At 38.9% G+C, this 24,263-nt stretch overlaps 1 protein-coding gene across 1 annotated transcript in view; it reads right to left on the bottom strand.

Annotated features, from left to right (window-relative positions):
- ZC2HC1A (zinc finger C2HC-type containing 1A) overlaps positions 1-18,752 on the bottom strand; it is a 32,318-nt gene extending 13,566 nt beyond the window's left edge. Inside the window, exons 1-7 of the mRNA XM_054633662.2 lie at positions 18,599-18,752; positions 7,040-7,113; positions 6,207-6,323; positions 5,842-5,977; positions 2,795-2,943; positions 1,906-2,005; positions 1,120-1,228 (exon numbers count right to left, since the gene is read on the bottom strand). Coding sequence (XP_054489637.2) covers positions 1,120-1,228; positions 1,906-2,005; positions 2,795-2,943; positions 5,842-5,977; positions 6,207-6,323; positions 7,040-7,113; positions 18,599-18,614 — 701 coding nt within the window. The 5' untranslated portion in view covers positions 18,615-18,752. The remainder of the gene's footprint in view (positions 1-1,119; positions 1,229-1,905; positions 2,006-2,794; positions 2,944-5,841; positions 5,978-6,206; positions 6,324-7,039; positions 7,114-18,598) is intronic.
- Positions 18,753-24,263: the final 5,511 nt, after the last annotated feature.

Below are 24,263 nucleotides of genomic sequence, written 5' to 3'. Positions count from 1 at the left end.
CAGCATAGATGCCTACAAATGGTAGTGAAGCTGACCAAAGACTAGTGAGACACCAGGAGAGGGGGTAAATAAAAAGAAAGACATCTGTCAACCTTATGAACTCTGCATGTGACCTGTGTCTGAAAGAGTTATCATGAGTAGACAGAGCAGGGAGGGACAGAGTTGAATCCTGATCCAACAGGACATTAGGAGGGAAGCATGACAGATTCACACATAACCTTTAAAATTTAAGAGTGATAAACTGAAAATCTCTTAATTTTGCATAATTGCTGTCCAACCCCATGAGTTTTCAGAATGTCCTTTTCTTCCTCATGAACTAAAGACACCGTTTTTTTTTTCACATTATACAGTCTTCACCAATTGGATACACATTCTTATAGGAATATATCTTTTTCAATCATCAATGTTATAATTGCAATCACTTCCTTTTATGTTTTGTGTTCTCAGTGCTCCTCAAACTTCTGTAGAATTGCACTACTTTTCTTCAATCCCTTCCACAGATTTCTCTATGAGATTCTGTGAAATGTCTACCCCTCCAGCAAAGCATGAGTCACAGCCTTGATCACACCAGCACTTACACTGAACACTAATAATCTTCATTGCACTCCTTGCTGCTTTAAGTGCACTGGTTTTGTCTTATTTGTGCTCATTCATTTGTTGCCTCTTAGGAAAGGGAAAAGAGAAAGTCTCCATCCTTTTGGGCTAAGAGAGAAGATCCTGTCACAATTGTCTTGTAGTCTACAGCAGAAACCTCTTTCTTCTATTTCCACACAGTGTAGGAAATTATGCCTAATGTTTTCTGCTTTTTTTAAGACCCTTCACTTTTACCAAGAAAAATTTCATTACTCCAACTACTTCTGCCTCTTCTATAATTTTTAATATATTTTATTTTTATGTCTTGATCTTCTTTGTTGGTAAACCAACTTGATAAAACCTTTGCCTTCTCCAATGCTCCTTAAACATTAGCTATATTTACAGATAAAGGATAAATGCAAAACACTGTACTTCCAAAGCTCATAGGAAAAAAAATAAAAAGTGAACCAAACCACAAAGACTTCTAAAACTAGAACAACATAAATATGAAATAAAGCACAAATGCCAACATTAGATGGAACTCACCCTGCCTGTGGGTTCACCATTCCCGGTGAGTTTTTATGACCTGGTGATAATGTCTGAATTTTGCTCCCACTGGATCCAGATGAAGACAGTGCTTTACTTGAAGAGACACCTTGCAGTTGAAAAGCAAGCATAAAAATATAAGAAAATGTAAGATTTTGCTGCTGCAATGATACCATTTATTAAAAAACCATTTTAATTGCAAAATTCATAACAAGAGTTTTAGAAATACAGAGATGTGAGTCAGTATCAAGATAATACAAAAAGAAAATGTTTCAAGAAATGTATAGAAAATAGGTAATTGAGATATAGTATTTTATTCTAAGAAAAGATACTGTATCTCAATTACTTTGCTCAGGAAAAAAAAGTCTATGTACAAACAGAACATGTTTGATATCCGATATCTGAAACCCAAATTAGACTGCTGTTTGCATAATTCTAATATACATGCCTTGACTATGTATTTTCACCAATTTATGATCATATTCAGCAGACAAATTAGTTACGGAATTAAGCATAAGATAGATCAGTTTTCGATACAATCATGCATTACTACCCCAAATGATTTTTCATATTCAATTCAGAAAAAAAAGAAGACCCAAGATATAAACCAGAATCCTAAGTGCTCAAGAGTCTTTTTAGATAAATGGCAATCAATGCCCCTTCCAAATTTATTTTAAATGAGATTTTACAGACCACTATATCAAATAAACAATCAATTTTTACTGCATAGTTTGAGAATTATTATTTAGAAAGGACATGGAACAATTAATAACATCCATTTCATACCTACAACAGTTTTGCTAACACCACTTGGCTGTGGTAAGCGTGATGATGGTGATGGTGTTGATCCTACAGAAGGCATCTTCTTAACTGGAGCAGGTTTGTACTGTAACAAAATACAACCTAGAAATTTAAGCAATTAAATCAAGCTATCTATATAACACAACAGGTAGTTCTTTCAGGTACTGTGGGAGAACAGAGGATGATTTCCTACTAGGTAACCTGTTTCTGGTATGGGAACATGCAAATGGTTTCTGATAGTCTGTTTTCTAATACTTACAGATGATACTAGCAAGAAACATTCCCTAACTTAGTGGCTTTGTTAAGATTAAAAGCATAGTCTCATTATCAATTAATTTAAAAGCAAATACTCAAAGGTAGAATTATTTTTGTCTTTCAAATCCAAATCTTACTTTCACCTGTGTGGTCTGGACCAGTCCCTGCACTAATTCAAAATACTGTGTAGTACACCTGAATCCCTCTAAGGCCTCTAATTAGCCACTCTACTGCTGGTCAGTTATCCTCTAGTCAGGTAACTTTGTTTGCCCCTTAAGCAAATCTACAACTGAATTTAGAAACTAGCACAACAGAAATTCAACTTCCTTTAAAAAAACTGCATCTCTCTTTCTTCCTGCTATCTTTACTTGTCATTTGCACATTTCTCAATTACATTTATGACTGGTTTTCGTTTTCTAACTGCTGCCATCTGACTTGTGGATCTCTGCAGTTTAAGAAAGCAAAAGCCTCATCCATGCTTAGTGTCTAATTTCAGTGAGTGCAAATAATAAAATTACAGAATAAAATAGTTCATTCTTTTTAAAAGTAACACACTACTTAACAAGCTTGATTTGACAATGAATGCAAGTTACAAGTTAAGAAAAGTGTTATAGCCCACCTGAGTTCGAGTAGGAAGCTTTCCTTTGGTATCAGCTGCCAATTTTCCCTTATTAGTGATACGTGCAGCTTGCTCCTTACAGAAATTGATGTGCCTGTCAGCTGCATTTTCATTAAATCTCCTCTGGCAGTATGGACACTGAATGTAATCTTAAAAACACAGAAATATAACATTAATAATCTGTTTTAAAAATGACAGTGTTTTAAAGTCTTTTAAAGGCCAGCCTCCCCTCCAGGGGAAATTATGGCTTTTTGAATCTGAAAATGAAATACAGATTGCTAGGTAAAAGCATATTCTCTTTTGATGGATAAGGGTGGCTGAGGATTAGAAATAACCTAAGCAAAATCAGAAACACTTTAAGTGATGCTATTCTGCAGAGAAGGTAGCCAAAGACGTAAAGGGACATGGCACAGAGATCAGCTGGAAGGAAGTAGAGAAGAAGCTAAACAAACAAACAATCAAAAAAAATCACAAACAGTTCAGTTTGTTCAAGATATGGGAATACATTAAAACCTTTCCCACACAAGCAGCAAAAGACAAATCTGTTTCCTCTGACAAATTTGAAAGAACTGAGAAATACTAACTGCAATATTGCAAGTGATCATTACTAAAAAAATCAGAAATTTAACAAATAAAAAGAATCAATAGAAAATCAGCCAAAATAAGGATCTATCTCTAGAGACATGCAAAAGAAAGTAACTGGTGACCATGTTACTTCTGCCAGATTAATTTTGTCACATTGCAAACAGTATTACATACATGAATATTACTCTTATTGGGGAAAAAACAGAAAGGGCTACAGAAATGCTTAAAATATTAAAAGATACATCATCTGTATGCTGGAAATACACACCTTAAAATACAGTGTCCTTGGAAAATTATATGTTTGGACTACAGTTTCAGACAACTGATACTGCCAAAGCAGGCTGAATTAGTGTGTTTCTAGGTCATTTTAGAAATGTATTGAAGAAAATGAGATGAAATTCAACAGTCACTGCCTCCAAAATTACAATTAGATATAATAAAATCTAAAATAAATTTTGGATTACATGTTACTAGTCCAAATGCAGTAGATCAGGCTTAAATACTTGTCCCTTTAAATATTTATAAACAGTTTTGAGTAAGTTAAATGATGTAATGACCACCAAACCATGAACTGTGACCCAAGAAGCGTGACCTAAGGACAGAGGAAGAACACAGAGAAGTGACATGGGAAGAAGCATGGGAATCTCATGGGGTAACAACAACAATTATTTATTTATTTATTTTACATATGCTCTGCTACTGTCAGAACACTTGAGCAACAGCTACACCTTAAGAGACAAAAAATCAGAAACAGAACTGTAATAGCTATGTAGTCAAACCAAAATTATTCAAAAGGAACTAAAAGAAAAAGAAAAAAAATTAAGCAGCTGTGAAAGCCCCTAGACAATATCCTATATCTGACTAGTGCAGAGCTCAGGTCCCACAGAAAACTTTCAAAGCCCACAAATGTATCAGACTAGAAAGGATGAATGTACTTTTAGGAATCGGGAATTGTATCTTCATCCTTTTGTAAAACACTTGGCTCTCTGAAAGTACTGCTCATACTGTCCAGAAGAACCTCTAGGATTCCATGTAAGCTTTATAAAACAAAAATTAATCAAAATAAGAGAGCAGTACACATACACAGTCAAGCTCAGGGTGACTTAAGGTCCTTCTTAACCTGAGGCCATTCTGCGCTTTCTCAGAAAAAGTGGAAGAGGAGATGAAAGAAGCAGCAATACTTGCCAGCTCAGAGCAGTTAAGTAGAAAGTATGAATATGAGACTCTTTCCATTAAAATGAAAAAGACTTGCTGCTTGTTAGAAACAAGCGTGCCCAAGACAGAGCTGAGTAGGAGAGGAGGGATACACATGGAATGTTCACAATCTTCCCACTCTCCTACATGACGAGTAGAAAAGGAGCATCAGTAGCTGCTCCTGCTCTATTTGTAAGAAGAATATGCACTGATCATTTTGTGCATGGTCTCTTCATTCCTGGTTTCCTCTTCTTAAATCTAACCCACTGCAGGATTGAAGGATTGAAGCAAGGAGACTAACAAGTACAACTACACAGATTATAGATATGCTATACAGATTATTAATGATTCTTTCCATGATCAAGCCTTGCGATTCTTATCCATAGCATTTGCAATTGGCTTTAAGATGGCCTTACTTTTTAAAATTAGCTATATGGCTTTTCAGGATTGTGAGTACAGAATGCTGAATAATACATTCTCTTAGAATGAATGCATCATTACAATCCTAATGCTGGACTAAAACATCTTCTGCAAAGAAACAGGGTAGGGAACACTTCACATCCACAGAGACAGGCAGAAGCAAACATATGGTTTTTTCCAATCCTTCTGAAAATAGCCATTCAGCTAATCAAATGGTTTAGCTCTTAGGACAAGAGGAAGAAATATATTTTTCAGCCTATTATCATATCCCAGAAGTTAAATGAAAGGTGTATTTCCTTCTCATTCACATCAAACTGCTTGAACACTTTACCGAGTCTCAGTTCAAAGATACCCAAGGACTGTCCTGCCCTTGCTAACTCCACACATCTCACACACCAAAAACACATGAGGCATTAAGGAATACACTGCATACATTAAACCAAACATGAATTCAGCAAGAAATGGCAGAGATTACATTTTAAAAACAAAAAAGTGCATTTCCACAATGTAAATATGTTGTGGGTGTCAGCTAATCAAAAAGGCAATCTGCTACTGCTGTGAGCACAAACAAGGTATTAAACAATTTGTCCAGCCTATGGTGTACAAGACAGTAGCAAGCTGCAAATTGGCCCCAGCTATCTTTCCACACATTAAAAACAAAGTCATGGGTTTTGAAATCTACACAGGATATGAGCCAGCCAGACCCAAAGTCACAATCCAGCATCTGCACAGGGACAGTAAGTAATCTTCAAGAACTTGTGAATGTTCCATTCCAACAAATTTCTTTTCAATTCAAACTTCTTCACATTAACTTAAAAATCTCTAAGGAACTTGACTGTTTTACATACCAGGGTCATATGATGGTGGAGGTGGTGGAGGGAGTTTTCCACCGTCTTTGAGATTAAGTCCTTTGGCTGCTCGTATAGTTGCTATAAATTCCTCATGCTTTCGTCTCCAGTTAGAAGGTTTTTTTGGTGGTTCTGGCTAAGAGGCAAAAAAGAAAGCTTTCTATATTTGAAGTTTTTACTTGAAGCTAATGTATGTTGATGTATAATGATGTTATGTACTTATTTTAGTACATAACATCATAGTTAAGATTTCTTCCAAATCTTAGTTGACCTAATTAACACGAACTGCCAGAAGAAATAAGTCTTATTAAAATGCATACATAGTATGCCTAAAATGCTCATATTCAGAGTAAATTGTAACATACCCGTGGCTTAAGAGGTTTTACTGTGGGAATGTCAGTTCCTTCTGCTCTCTGTCGGCTGGAATCGAATGTCTTCCTTTTCTTGGAAGAAGTTTTTTGGCAAATGGGTCCATGCTTTTTCTGTAAGCAGAAGCGAAATAAAAGGAGAATACAGAAATTAGTTTTGAAAACAGAACTAATTAACACATTATTTCCCTCTTTCTTGATAAAAAAATGCAAAAAAACCCCAACTCTTGATGAATAAGCTCAGACCATTTTCCCTCAAGCATTTATGCCAGCCACTACCTTTAAAACAGAACTACAGGAATTCACAGATGTATATAGAGAGTCACAAAACCACACGTGATAATGAAGAAAAGTTGAAGGCATCTACATTTACTCCTTGCACAGAGAAAACTGATGATAGGTAGGCAGCTTTTGGTGGCCATTTGAGTGGCAAAACAAATCACAGGTGTCTGAAATTCATATTCACATTTAAGGACAGACTGATTTCTATTAGCAATGGAGACGACAATCCTGGAAATGGCAAACAAAACACTTCATTTACTAGCTGAGACTTAAAACTGCAGAAGACAAGGATTGATTCTGTAACCCTAGAAAAGATACTTTTAGAGGCATGTGTTTCAGAAAATGATGGGAACTTAAAAGAAAATTAAACCTCTTCTAAGGAGCTTCAAACCTGAGACAAATGGAATCAGTAATTACTTGTGGGGGGGAAACCAAAACCCCTACCAAAACAAAGCACCTAGATCTGTTTTATTTAGCTATAGTAAGCCCTGCTTAACTTTCATATCAACTTATCAAATCTAAAAGACAACAGGGCTCACACCACTTACCAGCGCTGCTGGAAAGAAAGTTCTTCCACAAATCTTACATGGCAACAGATCTCCAGTTTGCACTGTAACCTCACCTTAAAAAAAAAATACATCTTTAAGAAAATTTGATTAATGACAAAACATTATTTCAAAAAATGCTAACCTCATACACACTTAGCCATAATAACATTTGTTACTGTACAAGTATACATCCTTTGACTTGTGCAGAGGCTATGCACATGAGAAAGGTAAAAATATACCAAAGTCTTTAGGTACTTTTGGAAGCTGTCAGGCCAAGCAACACATCACCAGCAATTCTGTTTATTTATAATACATAACTCCACTCCCTTAAAAGGATGCATATCAATATGGAAATAAAAAAATCCCTTGTAAGTCCCAATGACAGCTCAAATACACACCAAGAATAAAGCTGTTTAGTGGGTATTTCTGTGTCTTTGGAAAAGATCAAATTTAGGATCAAATATAAAAAGGACACATTCCATTATTTCTTTTGCTCTACTAAGATAAACTCTTCCACTTTCTCTTGTAAAGAAAACAGTCTTGATGCTATTTTTACTGTATATTTTTATTATTACTGATGGTTTACAGAAGTATTTCTGATGTTGCTATTCAAGCATTGGTAACAAAAATGTAAATAGCATATTTGACATACAGCAGATCCACAGAACCAGACAAAAGACCAACAAGTCTAAGTATCAAGACCCATGCAAGCAAATCTATTTATATAGTATGGATTATGCATCAGAGTCATGGCAGAGGTGAAAAACTGCAGGGTTTCCCAATAAAAGGCATCTATTATATCTAGTAGTATACCAGAGGAATACAGGGATATTTTTATATCATGTATACATCAAGAAAGAAGCTGTAAATTTGGATTATGTTTGAGATGCACTAGTAGCTTTCTCTGTACTCAATTTGACTATTGCAGACAATACAACTGCCTCTATTAACACCACATTAAAATAAAACCACTTTGAATTGACTTGTATTTTAGGTGAAGCAGCATCTTAAACTAACGAAATTATTAACATAGCAATGTTCAATCATTTGAAAAGTTTTTGTTCCCAGCTTCCCAGTGGAAAACTGTTTTCCATCTAAACATACACACTTGCTAACTAAGTGTATGACCAGTCCTAAAAAATGAATCATTTAATTAAATACTTCACAGCAAACAAACATAGGCAGTCATGGTTCCCACTGAAAACCTTTTTTGCCCAAATACAAAAATTAGAACTGAGTGAGATCTGTATTACCAGTAAGCAGTTATTGTCTATTTTTGATTTTTTCAATTACTTAAAGCAAGTTCACCCCCAGTAACTAACTGCATGCAATGTTGCATGAACATGTGCAGTTTATAATATTTAGTCCATACCTTTAATTAATTTATATACCTTTTCCATGTAGATATGAATACACCTGTCCTTACCACAGCACAGGAGGACTGCACTGACAGTAACCAAGTTTTACAAATGGAAGCCATAATCAAGTTTTCTTTTGTGCCATCTAAATATCTATGCATTTAGATGTACACAAGTATGAGAAGAAGGAAAAATGCAAAACATGCAGATGAATCTTGGTTTTTTTCTGTTCTTGCATTTGAAGTGTACTTGAATGTGATAAGGATTTACTAGGAACTTGTTTTTTAACTGTATTTTTTCAAACTCTTTTTTAAGAAATCATATCTGAAATTTTTTCCATAGGTCTGTTTTCTTAAATCCACAAGCCTGAGCTCATCAACACTGGTACAAAGCTTATATGGCTGGGAACCTGCCCTCACCACTGATCTGAATGAAGGATAAGCAGCAATGATTTTAACCTTTTCTCAATTAGTCCACTCAAAAATACAAAATATGCACAGATTTGTTTATTTTATTACTTCATTCTTCAGAGTCCCTAGCCCACTTAATAATGATAACCTACATCACTGCAAACTCACTTTTGCTAAAGAGTTCAACTTCTTTTTATGACATCATTTTGATACAACCCTCAGCTTTGCAGAAACAAGTGGGGCAGGCATTTTCCAGAAATATGAAGTGACACTGTTTGTGTCTTCAATAAATTAGCTGAAATAAATCAGAATTAGTGGTCTTGACACAAGGCATACAGTATGTGATTAAGAATTTGGCTGAGAATTCTTTCAAATATCTGCCTTAGTAAAAGAAGCTTCATATCGCACAGTTTTCTTCTGTGTTCTAGAATTTGAGCTGGTGTTTAAATTCCTCACGAAAAGAAGCAGCCTTGAGAGCTGCTGACCTGAATGAGCAGTATTTACATAGGACATACCAAGGCACAAGGAATGCCAATTACCACTTAGTGCAGCTGCAGTCACAGACCTGGATTTCCTCACAGCATTCCCACCTTCCCCTGGTGCTGGCAGGTAATCACATCTGCCTAGAGCTATTTCTACTGCCAACACCTCCCGTGTAACACAAATCACTGACCCAAAGCACATAAGGAAGTTATTTTTAAGAAATGAAAGTTCCTGAAGTTTTTCCCTGAAAATGGGAAGCCAAGTGTCCTTTATGAAGGGGCACACTCACCCCTTCAGCTTAACTCCTCTGTGATTTTCCTCACTTTCAAAGCAAAAAACACCCCAAAACCAAACAAATCAAAACCACAAAACCGTAACATTTCTTTCTAGGAGCCCATGAGCCTTCCTTTACAGAAGGGTTAGCAATGTTATCCACATGAAATTTGATAACTTAAAATTAAGGCATGGGAATAAAATTGTGAAAGTTGCAATTGAGTTAATTTTGGACTTGTTTTATTTTTTTTAAAGACATCAATGTGTGATATCTACTGCAATTTTTTCCTGAAAAAGTTAACTGAAATGGTTTCTAATCTGGGATGCACTGCAGAGAGGAGGTTAAGGGAAAAAAAAAAAGGAACACTCAAATCAGGAATCAGAAGGAGGATATGCTTGAGAAATTGGTCTGAGAATAGAAATTGGTAGTAAGATAGTGTCATGGCAATTTTCTTCAGTCTGTAAATTTGGCAACAATGCAGGCTTTTTAAAATCATTTTAGTCATACAGCAGCTACACTTCTTTTCCTTTTTACCAGCTTTAGTATCGCTAATCACCAGCAGTTTAGATGCTTGTATTAAACATGAATGAATATAGTTAACTTGGAGAAGGACTGAAATATTTATTACTGTTTATCTAATCAAAACACATCTAGAGAAAAGATAAATGTGATCAAAATTGTTATGTGAATACCACAGAATACTGAGATAAGCTCAGAAGAGCTGATCTTTACATCCTATGTACTGCCTTCCTGAGACCAGATCTCAGGCAAAAACACAGTGCACAACCTACTATGATGCTGGGTATTTGACTTAACCAGAGTGGAAGCTTATTAGCAGGACTACAATAAATCTTATCGTTCATGCTTGTTAATTACCCCTGTCAGAGCTCCTCCTCCTCCAGCTCTACTTCCAAATCACTGGGTTTGTACCTACACAAGTTACTGCACACATCCCTTCTGAGTATGGCTACAGTCTAGTTGTCTATACTTTCTGATCTTGAAGTTAAAAGTTCAGCTGTAAAGTCTGGGTGGACCACTAAGTCTGACAGTACAGCTATACAGTCTCCAGATGTATCATGGTGCTTTCAGTATTATAGATAAGCTTAGACTTCCTTGAAACCAAGATTTCAAGAGAACAACTTCATTCTTTCTCTTCTCTCATGTTCACATAGCACAACTGATTTACAGCAGAAAGGGCAAGCTGCCAGTTCTATTTATCTTTCTCAGTACAATGTGGGGACCCATCAATACATACAAGTTCGATCTGACACAGTCACAGCCATAGCTGTCACAGTCACTTGTTCTTGATGTCATGTTTACAGATAAAGCAGTTGTGTAAATAGACTTCACACTAGGTGGAGTAGAAGCCTCCAGTATTGCTGAATAACTGAAATTTTGTTACACTTTTCTCATCTGGAGAGCTCTATATACCTAAGTACGTAGGTGAACTTAGATACAAATTGCAGAAAACAAGATTGCACTTTGTAACAGTATTTCCTCAGGTAGTAAAATCTGACTGCCCTTCAAAACCTTTTATTTATGGACAGCAGTGACAGTACTAAACTATTTAGGCCAGACAACAGTGATAATCAGAATCATCAAGCCTCTGTGAATTCAAACATGCAGAAACAGCGTGGTACAATTCCCTGCCTTGGGACTATTTGAAACCAGCAAGTAATCTGCAAGTATTGAAAGTCATCACTTGAAGAGCGCTTGCCAAATTCTTCTACTAGACTGTATTTATTGCTTTTAGCATAACTCCATTCTCATCTCCAAAAGCAAGGTATTTGTCACTTAAGAGTTCCACATATTTATAGTACAATAAAAAAATGCTGTTCATTCCCCACAGTAGTTAGAATCTGTATTACCAAGCCACAGCATCTGGTTCTCTGAGGACTGCCCAGTCTCTAACATATGTCCAATAATCAATAGCAACTGGATTATATTTTTTAATCAACACACTAACTAACTATAGCCTAACCAATGGCAAATACTACAAGCAAAAGCCACCTAAAAATTAAACCAATGCAGTGACACAGGTAGAGAAACCTTCACAGAATGGTTTGGGTTGGAAGGGGACCTTTAGGATCATCTAGTTCCAACCTCCCTCCTGTGGGAAGGAACACCTTCAACTAGACCAGGTTGCACAGACCCTTGAACATTCCTTTAAATTCAAGCATTAATTTTTTTAAATTTATAGTATTAATTTTTTTAAAAGCAGTTTTGAAGAGAATTAAATAACATAATGGAAATATGAATGTACCAAAGTAGGAAAAAAGTATTCCAGTTATGATCAAAGCTTTGCAAATTTGCATTATTTTGCCAAAATGAATTTTGAAATGAAAATGCAAGTAAGGCAAATACACTGACTGTAATTCTTAACAACAGGAAGTACTTGCTATTCTTTGGTCAAGTCTGCTTGATAAATGATACTGTGCATGTTTTACCCCACCAAGCACATCCCTTCTCACCTGTGCTATTCTGCAGTTTGCAGGAAAGAGACAGAGGAAGAGGAAATCATAGCAAGTCCTGCTTCTTAGTATTCAACCATCCGTATACTTTGAAATTTTTAAGCAGCTAAGTTTTGACAATTGTCTAACAAATAGCAAATCAATCTACTTTTATCTATCTACTCCCAATTTTATAGGAAAGCCTCATGAATTCTCCTGTACTCCTGCATTGACAACCTTGTATAAACCTGTCACTTCTGTTTCCAAAAGATAACACCTTAGCACTGTAGCATCCATTCCCTCAAGCTGAAAAGACTTTCATAGTACCTCTGCACATTTTTGTACCAGCTTTTCAGTCTGACAATGAAAATGCATTATATTTCAAAAACCCTGTTATTGCACTGAACATGAATGAGTCTGATGATGGCGAATTTCGTTTGCATTTCTTGAAAATAACACATCAAGGTGAGACCTATTGCCTCAAAATGACAGCCTGGAGGAGGATTCTGTATAGGTTTTTTGGTGACTGAGAAATGAGTTCCATGCAGTCAAGAATGATTGTAACAGCAGCACACACAACTCACATCATGATGAGTTTACTATACCTTTTACTGTAACTGTCTGTCCTTCTTTGCTTCCTTCCTCATATGAAGTGTAACTTTTAATGTGAAAACATGCCAGTCACATTACACATCCTTAAAAATAACCAGCTCTCTCTACGGCTGTTTCTCATGGGACTCCTGCAAGCAGATCACTAAAGTCACAGACTGCAATCCTGAACTCTGGGGCTGAGATCTATTTACCCAGCTCCCTCCTCTCAGAACCCTGAATTCAACCATCCTACAGTCACTGCAGGAAAGGCTGCCCCTGACCTTTACATCTCACACATCTGTACATATGAAGTACTGCAGGACTGCCTCCCCTTGCCAGCTCCTTTATCACCTGGGTCAGGAGTTTGCCATCAATGCATACCAGAAGCCTCCTAGCTACTTGCACCTTACTGATTTGTCCCTCTGGCAGATTAAAAGTCTCTTCAGAGGTTAAAGTCTCTCATGAGCACCAAGGCCTGTGAATACACTAATCCTTCCAATTATGAGGGAGACCTCCTATTTTTCCTGATCAAGTGGCTTCTAGCAGACAGCCACAACATCTGTTCCCACACTGGTCTGCCTGCTAACCCTGATTCATACTCTCCAGGTGGTTTTATAGCAAAGCTCCATTGCATTCTCACTGCTCTCCCACATAAAGGGCAACTTCCCCCCATGCTGTCCAGCTGGTTCTTCCTGAAGAGCCTGTACTCATCCACCACAGCACTGCAGTCCTGTGAGCTGTCCTACCACCTACACATGATCCCAACCAGATCCTAGCCCTGCAACAGAGAGCAGACCTCTGACTGCTCCCATTTGTTCCCATACTGAGTGTTAATGTGCACGCATTTAGAGAGTCACTCAGTCATGACGGTCATCCAGAAAAATGTATGAAACCTTCCCCTGCAAAGCCTTTGGAAATGCAACTCAACCAAAGGCGAACAAGCAGCACTATTTGACAGATCTGAATTCCAGATACACATCATCTGGCTTTCTATTAACAAGCTTTAAGATCAACTAGAAGCACTAGAAAGCATGTGACCTGCAAAACCTATGTAAATGTTACACAGCTCTGCTCTGGCTTCATAAACACACTATTCCCCTGTATTAGGGGAAGGGCAGTCTGGCAAAGACTGAGAGGGCAGTCAGGCAAAGACTTGCCTTCTCACACCAGCCTTAAACCAAGACTGTTTGGCCATAGTGATCCCCAAAGCAAATCTGGGCTTATGCACTCTACAACACAAGTGTAATTGGACAGAGCAACCCCTAACTAAGTCTGCTGGCTTATCAGAATCTTAATTGGCAAAATATGATGTGTTAAAAAAAACCCTGATAATAAACTTAATTTATAATATATTGATTCCTAGTTTGCCCCTCCCTCAGAATTTCTTTAGAAAGTAAGGCCACTCCTCAGCTGCTCCAGTTAAGTGCTTACCATACTCCCGAAACCAGGTTTCACTGAGACCTGCTTTTGATGACAACCACACCATGTTGTGTGCAGGTAAAACATGTTCATCTTTCCACTGTATTCAACCAATTGAAGTCAATTAGTAGATCAATCTAGCTTCTGCAATTTAAGTTAAAAATACAAGAAATCTAAAAAAACTATAGAAAAGGGCATAAAATCTATTACTTCTAAGATACTGAAGAAACTAATCTGAAACATTCAAATTTCTGTCTACACACATTCCTGTCTATTTCCTCTCCTTTAAAGGTGAAACATATTCTGGTAGTGCACTTATCCATATTGTATCAGCCTAAACTAGCTTTTGGGATTTTTCCTTAAGTAAAATAACTATTAATTTAAAAAATAAAAACATGATGGCTTTAAAAAGAGTAAATAACTTGACCAGTTATAGAGTGCTAAATGTCAAATTCAGATCACTTAACTGAGATTCAAGTATGTCCAGTGAAGGATCAGTTCAGTGCACACACATTTATCTTTGTGTTTTAATGGCTAACAGAGACAAATAACTTATTTAAAAAAAACTTATTAAAAATTGTGTACATTAATATCAGTTTTGCATTTCAATCTTTAATAGTTTCTAAGCTGCTGATTTAAGAACAGTGTACAACAAAACAAATTCTTTCTTCTGTTGGGCAAATGACACACCTATTAAAAAAAATAAAAGCTGAATTCTGAAGTCAAATGGAGCTAAAGAAAATGGCCACCAAAGTAAGGAAGCTGCTGCATGGATCCAGTGAGGCAGACAGAGATCAACTCTAAAAGGAAAAGAACACTCACATTAATATTACTTTTGTTTTAAAAACCAATAATTTTCTACACTATTAAGGAAAAAATAAGCTTGGGCATTCAGAAATTCTGACAAAGCAAGAATAAGCACTTGCTCTCAAGAGTCGCATTACTAACATAAAATTTCAAAGATCTCTATCTTGTGCTGTTAGGGGTGGAGCAGGGCATCTCAGACATTCCCCATGCCAGGAAAGGGTCCAGGGACAACTGCTGTCACAGTGCAGACCCCAGCTCTCAGCAGAAGATGCTGTACAGAGAGACCTCGAGGACACACCCAGACTGCTCAGGGTGCAGTCCCTATGCAGATGAGTAAGGGAAAGCTCTGGGTTTGAAACTGCAGGCGATTTCCTAAGGCAGCAGCCAGCCAGGCCCTTCCAACCACAACCAGCCCTCCCTGGCTGCTCGAGCTGGGGCTGGGCAAACGCTGCCATCACCTACCACAGAGAGGTGGGCTTCTGCCCTCGGACACAGCAGCCCCTCTAGCCCTTATTCCTTCTGCCCTCGGACACAGCAGCCCCTCTGGCCCTTATTCCTTCTGCCCTCAGGCACAGCAGCCCCTCTGGCCCTTATTCCTTAGGCTGGGATGGGCTGTGAACAAGTGTGGGAAGCAGCATTTAGTTGGCTCAAGCAGCTGCTGTCGGCATCCTCCCAGAAAAAGCAACAGACTGGAGAGGAGTGGATCAAACACCACCATTGGACTGCTCTGGTTTAAATGAAGTCAGGAATTCAGTGCTTGGTTCCATCTCACTCAAGCAAAACAGAGAGCAACAAACATGCCAGTGTGACTGCTTTTCCTGACATCCAGCAGTGAAAGCAACAAGAACATGTTAATCCATCAAAAACGGTCCAGAGATTCACCACGTGGTGAACTGCTCATGAACGGATTTTTAAGCTCACCTTAGAGATCACTACATTGTCAGACAGATCCAGTCTGAGGCTCTATTTTCATCAGTAAATTAAATGAAAATTAAAAACCAGCCAAACAGCATGCAAGCTGCAAAGTAACAAATGTTGAGGTAGCGACTTTAGACTTAATATCAGATTTGTCATCTGTAATGAGAAGTATGCATTCATTACTTTTACAAACCTTTAAAGGTACAAATTTGACTCAATCTAGTAATATAACAATACTGATAAAAAATAACCTAATAGAGCAACAGCCTTAAAGGAGCAACAAAAGTAAATTTTAGAAGGAACTTTAAAGTGACATAGAAACACACTTTGCCATTTCACAGAACATTTAAACTTGCAAGAGTGAGAAAATGCAACTGTGACACTGAAAATATTATTTAGCTTTTTAAATGTCATTAATGCAGCTCCACATGCCAACCATTACACATTCATCTCTCCACTTTTTGGAAAGATCATTATAAACTGGGTAGAGCTCTTTCTTATTAATAGCATGCTTATATAAACCGAAGTAAAACAGATCTCTCATGTGTAATGCTGATCCTCAACAAAATGAAAGCACCAGCACCTTTCTGAGGCTGGGAAGTCCAGGACAAGCATCTTGAGCCTGAGGGTCTGCCACCATCACAGACACACCAAGAGATTGCTGTCAACAAAGCCCTGCCCTTCCCCATGACCAGGACCCTTGCATGCACAGCTGCCAAGCACCTACTGCACCAGCCAGCTCTGGGAAATGACATTACTAAGCACTAATATAATGAGGCAGCAGGCTGAGCCAGATTTCAGAAGCTGCCCATACTTCTATGTCAGATGGGTATGACTGTGCAATTGCACATCCAAATATAAATTTAATCCAAGATGGCAACCAGCAACGTTCTTCTGAGTCGCCAATGGAGCAACGACTGAATAAAAGTGTAATATCCAATGAAATAATTTATTATTGTTGTTATTGGCTTTGCTTACATTTCTTCTGTCCTAGGGAAACCTTTCTACAAAAACTTAATCTGAGCCTAAGCTAATATACATGAACGGAGACAGCCTAAACTGAAAAACTGTAAATATAAGCAAACCCACTTGCTTCAAATGTTTTGAAGCAGAAAGAGAAGTATTTTATTTTGTGGTGGTTGTAAAAAAATAAAAACATTGCATAAAATGACCCATAAAAATGCAAAAAGTTGTTCTTCAGTTTCAAAAACTTCTGCATTCAAGGACAGTGGATAACAGTGTGAAATATGAGTGTGCACAAGGCAAGAATAACTGGAGTTTTAGACATAACTTTATCCTGTGATAGTCTGAAATTAATCTCAAGCATTCAGAAGAATAATTTCACATGAGGGAAAAAATCCTTTGACAAGCTCTAGCTTTTGAAAGTACTTTCAAGAAAAGGTTAAGTAAAACATGAAACTTCACCTATGATTTAGTAGTTCCCTCCACTCCCAGTACCTTCTGAAATACAAACAAGATACAAGCCATTTCCAACAAAGTCAGGAACTGGACAAATTTTATGAAAAAAATCACAAGTTTTTTCAGGATTCTGCTGTTATCTGTAGATACCCCTGTAATTAAAGTGCTAGAGCTTACATAACACAGCAAGCATAGCTGGTCTTGGTAAATTAGCACACAGCCAAATCAATTGATAGATGTGCTGCAGATGATGAACAGTCTCAAATGCAGTCAAATGCACAGCTTACTCAATTAAGACAAGCTCTCCCCTTCTGGAGAGGTAACATACCATTGTCCTGAGAGCTGGAATGCCTGATAAGGTATTATTTGATAAACACTGGACACCATGTTTCAAATTTCAAAGGCATTAATAGTCAGCAAAGAATGCCAAGCAAATCAAAGAAAGCTCTTGGGATTTTAATGCCAAGTTATGTCCAAATTTAGAGTCTTGATGAAGTCACTAGGCTCAAGAGCAGAGTCTGATTACTATAAAATCTACTAAAGACAGAACACAGGTATTCTGTGAAAATTACTTCAGTTCTCCAACTGTTCTAGAAGGGATAAAGAACAAAGACTAGTTTGTGCTTACTCCTATTTAAGCACTCAGTTACCTCTAGAGAAGTAGAGCATGGAAGACTTAATAACTGTGTTGTATTGTTTTTCAGAACAGGTATTTTTTAAAGTAGTATGGTTAAAGCAGCTTGCAAAATGCAGCAATGACAGGCCTACAAAAATGCTCAGATTGCAAGCTGTAACTTCATGAATTCCAAGCCGATATCCGTGTTGTGATGGATAACACCATCGATGAAAATGATGTTATCATTTCGGAGAGCAAGAACGTTTCCATTAATTGAACCGGCACAGGCTAAAGTTGAAAATACCCTGTCAGCAAATTCATACCTAGTTTTCTTCGCCGCACCGAACATTTCCCTAGCACGATAAGCGGATCTTAACACCCACCTTAGCCATCTGTTAGCAAAAAGAAAAACAACCACGGGCTCCTGGCAGAGATGCCCGCACGCTGCGCCGCACCCAGCCCAGCCCGCAGGGCCCCGGCGAGCGGGCTCGGAGCGCGGCCGCCGCAGGGAGGGGCCGGCGGGGCCGCTGCGGGAGCGGAGCGGCGGGGAGACAAAGCGCGGGGAGCCCGCTCCTGCCGCCGCCCGGCCCCGCCGCCTCCCGCCTCTGCCCGCTGCCCCTCCCGCGGCGCTCGCCCGCCTCAGCCCCGCCGCCCCCAGCACTCCCGGCCGCGGGGGCTCCGAGAACGGGCAAGGCGGCGCCCGGGCCCCGCTCCCACCGCCGCCACCGCCCAGAGCACGCCCCGGCCGCAGCACGAAGGACCCGCCCGGCCCCGGGAGCCCGCCGGCTGCCCCGGCCCCGCCGCTGCCGCTCACCTTCCAGCCCCTCCATGGCGCGCCCCGACCGCCGTCTCGGGCTGGGCTCGGTTTCCGACCGCCGCTGCTGTGGCAACGCCGCCACCGCCCGGCCCGCCAACAACCGCCGCTCCCATTGGCCGGGCGGGCAGGCGGGCGGCGGCCACGGCCCCGGCGGGCGGGCGGCCTCTGCCTCTGCCCGGCACCGCCCCGCCCGCTGAGGGGATCGCGAACCCCGCTCCGCTCGGCGGCCCCGCTGCGCCCCGCCCGCTGCCCGGTACGGGGGTGGCCAGCCCCGCTCCGCCTCGCCGGGCCCGGGAGATGTCACCCGCCCTTAGGCTGCGCCCTGGTTGGGCTCTCGAGGGAGCAGGGCACCGGGTCCGGGCATCTCCCTGCAAAAATCAGGCGTGTTCTGACTCAGGTGCGATATGACGCGTCCTGAAGCCCATTCGTTGAGATTATGCTGTGATCAGCGATCTCCTTCCATGAAATACAGGATCACAGAATCGTTAGGGTGGAAGAGACCTCTGGGGATCATCCTGTCCAAACCCCTGCCAAGGCAGGATCACCTAGAGCAGGTGATACAGGAACGAGTGCAGGTGGATTTTTAATATCTCCTGAGACTCCTGAGACAGAGAGGGAGACTCCATGACCCTCCCTGAACACGAAGACCAAAGCGAAGCACATCAGGAGAAATAATCGTGTAGCGTCGGCAAAGCATCCAGCGTCTCTGGATGGATATGGGCAGCAACTTGGATGGTGTCAGGGTCCCTCCACCCTCAGCACCCAGCAGCTGCACAGATGGGTGCTGATGTGTGGCCTTACTGGGTGTCCCCTTGCTAATGAGAAAACTAGGGCGACTACAGGAAAAACAGCGAAAAAAAATGTTTTCAGGTTCATGCCCTGAAAACAATTGCAGACAATGCACCCTTTCCCCCCCTTATTTTCTTAAATGAAAGAGATGCTAATAAAAGATTAGTTATCTTGATGGAATCTCCTGCTACAGGATAACATTTGAGTATGGATGTTTTTGGAAAACAGTGCCGCTAAATTGCCATTGGCTAGTGAATATAAATAATGCTTGATACATATGGAAATTTTTCTGATTATTTTACAAAAGGTCTCCACATTTTTAGCAACCAAAGCATTTCAGTATTTCTTTTTTCAAGCCATTATTTTAGAATTACTTCTTAAGATCTTTTATTTGTCTTTCTTGTGGCAATATGCCGTGAGCAACTAATAAAGTTTTTCTAAAGTACAATAAATCTTATAGAAATTACTGCTGTCTTTACAGGCACATGCAAATAATTTCTCTTCTTATGTTAGACAAGTTGGTTGGTACAGATTCACTTGTCCATAGAATCTCAATTACTGTCCTTATCACAGCACATCTGTGAATGCAACACAAAGAAACAAATACATTAAAACTACATTAAATTGGAGATTATGGTCATGTTGTCGTTTCTGCATCCCCTTAGCGCAGAACAAATAGATCCAGATGCTTCATGCTAAACAGCCAGCATGTAAATCATGACTAATATATGATTAAAATCATAGTTTGAGACCAAAAGCATGGGTACATATGGTAGTTCCAGCTGCAATTTTTTCCAGTGAATTTAGTAAAAAGTACATTTCAGATTTCCCTTTGGTCTCTAGAGTTTATGCTTATAAAATTACAGGCCATGCCAGAAGTAACTAGTTTGCTACCAAGTTGCAAAGTTCTAAATGATACTCTAAATCTTTGACACAGAACTTAAATAAGCCTATAGCTAGCAAGCATTTCCTGATAAACTTATCATTTGGATAGTGGATCAGAAGTGCACTTCCTTTCATGATATTTCCATATGTGGATTGCAAATTCAAAACCAGAGGAGAGAAGATGTTCTCAGTTTAGTGAAGGGTTTCCTATTAGAGGTGAATTTTGTTTGGTTTTGTTTATCGTTTCTCTTTGAAATTTCAGGGTTTTTTTGTTAAAAGCAGGGGCATATATATATAACAGGGGCATAATAACTTCAGGCCACCTACCTTCAAGTGTCTCAGTGTGGTGTCCACATCTGAGGTAACTGTCAACTTCCCTGGCACAGTCTGTAGAGATTTGTCCCTGTTGTTGATATGGTCTATGGGATCTGCCCGGCCAAAGTATCATCTGTTCCAGGGTAAGAGACAAGTGAATCACCAATATCTGCCTCAGAGCAGGATTCTGCTGAAAAACTAAAAGGTTCTTTTGGCTCTTGTGGCTGGTGTCTGAACATGAGTTGTGCAACTGTAACTGTGGACAGCACGCTTTAAAGGATCCTGATGCTGAACAGGAGCTGTCTTTTAACTGTGGTGTCTGTGTGGGGAGCAGGGGACAAGTCCTCTGTGATCACAGCCACTGTGCTACATGAATGCCTTCACAAATTCACCTTCATACTGAAAAAAACCCCAAGCCCATATTTCCTTCTGTAGACCTACTCTGCCAAACTCAATGTTTGATGCAATGATATTCCTATAATATTTAGGATTTTTTTTTCAAACCACATGCTAAATTTATTAATTGCTAGTTAGCATCATGTATACTTGTGCCAACATTTATTTCTGGCTTATGTATTTTATTGTTTATCTCTTTTATACGTTTATAGGGAACTAGCATCCATTCTGTTTCAGTATTTGGCTTGTCAGCCTAAACAAAATAGAGCTCTTCTGCACTGACTTCAGAAGCTATGCTTTCCATTTCCATAGCCACCATGGTACCCTTTATTTATTATGGTACCCTTATTCCATGTTAGTTCATATTTCATGTCTGATCAGAATCTTAAACTGTCCCAGAGAGGTGATCTTATCACATCACTGAGACCTCTTTGCCTCTGCTGGGAATGTTTCTATGAATACATCTTAGGTTACATTTGCTATGCTATGGTAAGCCTGTAGGCACTAGTATATATTTAGCTCCTCTTCCATATCAGTTGTTTTGTGGAGTCAGCAATGATGATAGAAATTTTTGCCTCTAAAAAGTAATGCAGCCTGAGCAGCTTCCATCCTGAATGTTCAGAGTCCTGAGTGTTTCTGAGAAGAATCAGGAAAACACAGCCCTAAATCCAAAATCTATAAATTCCTTACTCGAACTTTTTTCAAAGAATTGAAATACAAACACTAGCCCAGCCATGCTCACCCGTGCCCAAACTCCAGAAGTTCCAAAGAAGAGAGGTAAAAGTCAGTCTGAGGTTTGCTCAGATATTAAGCAGGTGTGTAGAGAGACCACCTAACATTGACACAGTTTCCAAAAATACTCAGGTCTCCTTCTGCTGGCCAGTAAAGGGACAGGTTTTTATTTTTTGTTGGTAAAAAAAGGAGTCTGCCCACAGGGATAAGTTGCAAGAGATAAATGGTGAGTTTGTGATATATTAGAAAAATCCATTTTCCCTATGGTTTGTGGGCATAGATAAAAGTTACAGATTTGTCTAGATCATTGGTTGCATAAGTCAGTCATTTTCAAGTGCCTAGAGACATGGAGTCATGGTCTAAGATTTGAAAATGTCCTGAATTTCAAAACTTAGGGAAGCAAAGTGACACCAAATCTTCCTGCCAGAATCTGTCAAGGCCTCTTGCAGAAGGACTGGAGGATGGTCCTCACAGGTCCCAGGTGTACTGCTGAGATGTAAACTTGTCTTTTTGCTTGTTTGTGATCGGTGGATGCTTATGACTGGCACAGCCTGACTGGCAAAAATAAATTCAACTCATTTCCTGTGTGTAAGCCCTGTTTGTCATGTAACCACTCTTGTGTGAGAGATGCCTGGAAAGGTAAAGGATATATTTGGTAAAATGTAATGCAAATAGCTCTGACATTTAGAAATACTCATACGTCCAACAGTCACTCCAAATAAAGGGGGTTTGCTGTTGGAAATGGGCTATGAATCTTATAAGCAGTTTAGACAGGCCAAGAGGAGCTGTGGAATAAATATGTCTACCTGTATATATCAATATAGAAAAATCCCTACACTGTACTTTTCCAAATCTTCAGTCATTTTAGAAAAAGACTCTGGGATCCAGAGTTTTGACAATACCTTGCCCCTGGTTTTTGCGAAGCAGTGCAAATAATTTCTTTGGGATGGAAGTGTCAAAAAACTACTAAGTCCTGTAAAATGATCAGAATTTCATTAACATTTCAAATGCTCTTTTTCACCATTTGAATCCCTGTCACAATGACTAAAATCTTTATAAAAAATCAAAACCTTTCCACTATCTTTCATGTTAATAATGAACACTGGATAAAGAAGGATCTCCCAGAGCGGTATTTTAATTAATACACTTTGCACTGTAACTAGCTTCTGGGAATTCAGATATGCTTGCACAGGGGGACTTTAAAATTTAAATATTCCTAATAAGCTTTTTCTTACAGTTAACGTTAATTGAGGACTACAGACAAGAATGATTACTCTCCTACTAAAATAATTCGTCAGTTGAATTCCTGCAAGAATGCCTTTTGTTCTTTTGTGGGTTATAGTCAGAATTTATATTCAGGAATGGAGTATTGTGATTTTGCTATCAATCTTTTTAGCTACCCAATTTTTTTTCAGTAGAGTTTTATAGTTTTGTTTGGTGTGGTTGTCCCAGATTAGACAGAACGAGACCAGAAACCACAATAAAACTTGGTAAGCAGTACTAGAGTGAACAGTTTGTGCTCTCTCAGACCATGAACTGCTCAATTTATAAAGCTGATTATAAACTGAAAAACATAAAAGTAAATGAGTTATAATAATGCCCAAAGGACCAAGAAAATATGAGTTTAAATTCTTGTCAGCTGTTGGGTAGATCTTCTCAAACTGAGTAGCCAGTAATAGAAGAAGACCGGGGTCTATGATTTTATCACTGGATGTAGTATCTCTGCTGGTTTCTTATTTCCATATATTGGCTTTTGCAACATGTATAACAATCTTTTATATGTTGGGATGTTATCTTTTACAATTCTACTAGCAGGGTAGGTCTTAAAAAATAAGAGGGCAATTCAGAATACAGAATATGTAAGTGAAACAAATTGACTTTTGGTAAATCCCCTGGACTGTGTTTATTTTCCAACACACTTCCATGCTTCAGCTTGCTGGTTTAGGACACAATCTGTTTTATAAGGCAAAACACAAGCCAAAAGTGAGAGATTACTGAGAAACAAAACAATGCTGCAAAGTTGATTTTGCAAAGCCAGAGAGTTCCACAGAGCACTTTATGTGTTTGTCTTTCCTAAATGTTTACTTAGAAGATGGACTTTGCTAGGTAGACATGTAAAACTTGGGTGCATCTATGTATTCTATGACCAAATTCACCACCCAGCTGGTGAAATACTTTGCTTTTCTGCTTTTCTGCCTTGCATGGTGAATAAAATTAAGCTTATACATATAAATTGAACCATGATTCTGTCAATGAGATGAGGTGATTTCACCCTTCAAGGCAAATTTTTTAAATTAAGAAATTAAAATGTCCTTATAAATTAATCTAAATTGATATTGTAATTTGATAGCTTATTTCTTCACTATGCAGAGGAACAGGTCATAGTAGATCATGGTAAGACTAGAAATTCTGTCTGAACTTAGATTTCGTTTCAGAATAAAATATTCTGAAGGGGTAGATGGAAAAGTTTCCTTTTTTATCACCTAAGATACTCAGCTCCTTTCCGAGAATGTGATCTTGTGATCCATCTGTTCTTCAACAAAAA

Source organism: Agelaius phoeniceus, chromosome 1 (assembly GCF_051311805.1).
Source record: "Agelaius phoeniceus isolate bAgePho1 chromosome 1, bAgePho1.hap1, whole genome shotgun sequence".
In the NCBI taxonomy this organism is placed as follows: domain Eukaryota; kingdom Metazoa; phylum Chordata; class Aves; order Passeriformes; family Icteridae; genus Agelaius; species Agelaius phoeniceus.
The sequence above is the reverse complement of the archived record's forward strand: the minus strand, read 5'-3'. Positions and strand labels throughout refer to the sequence as shown.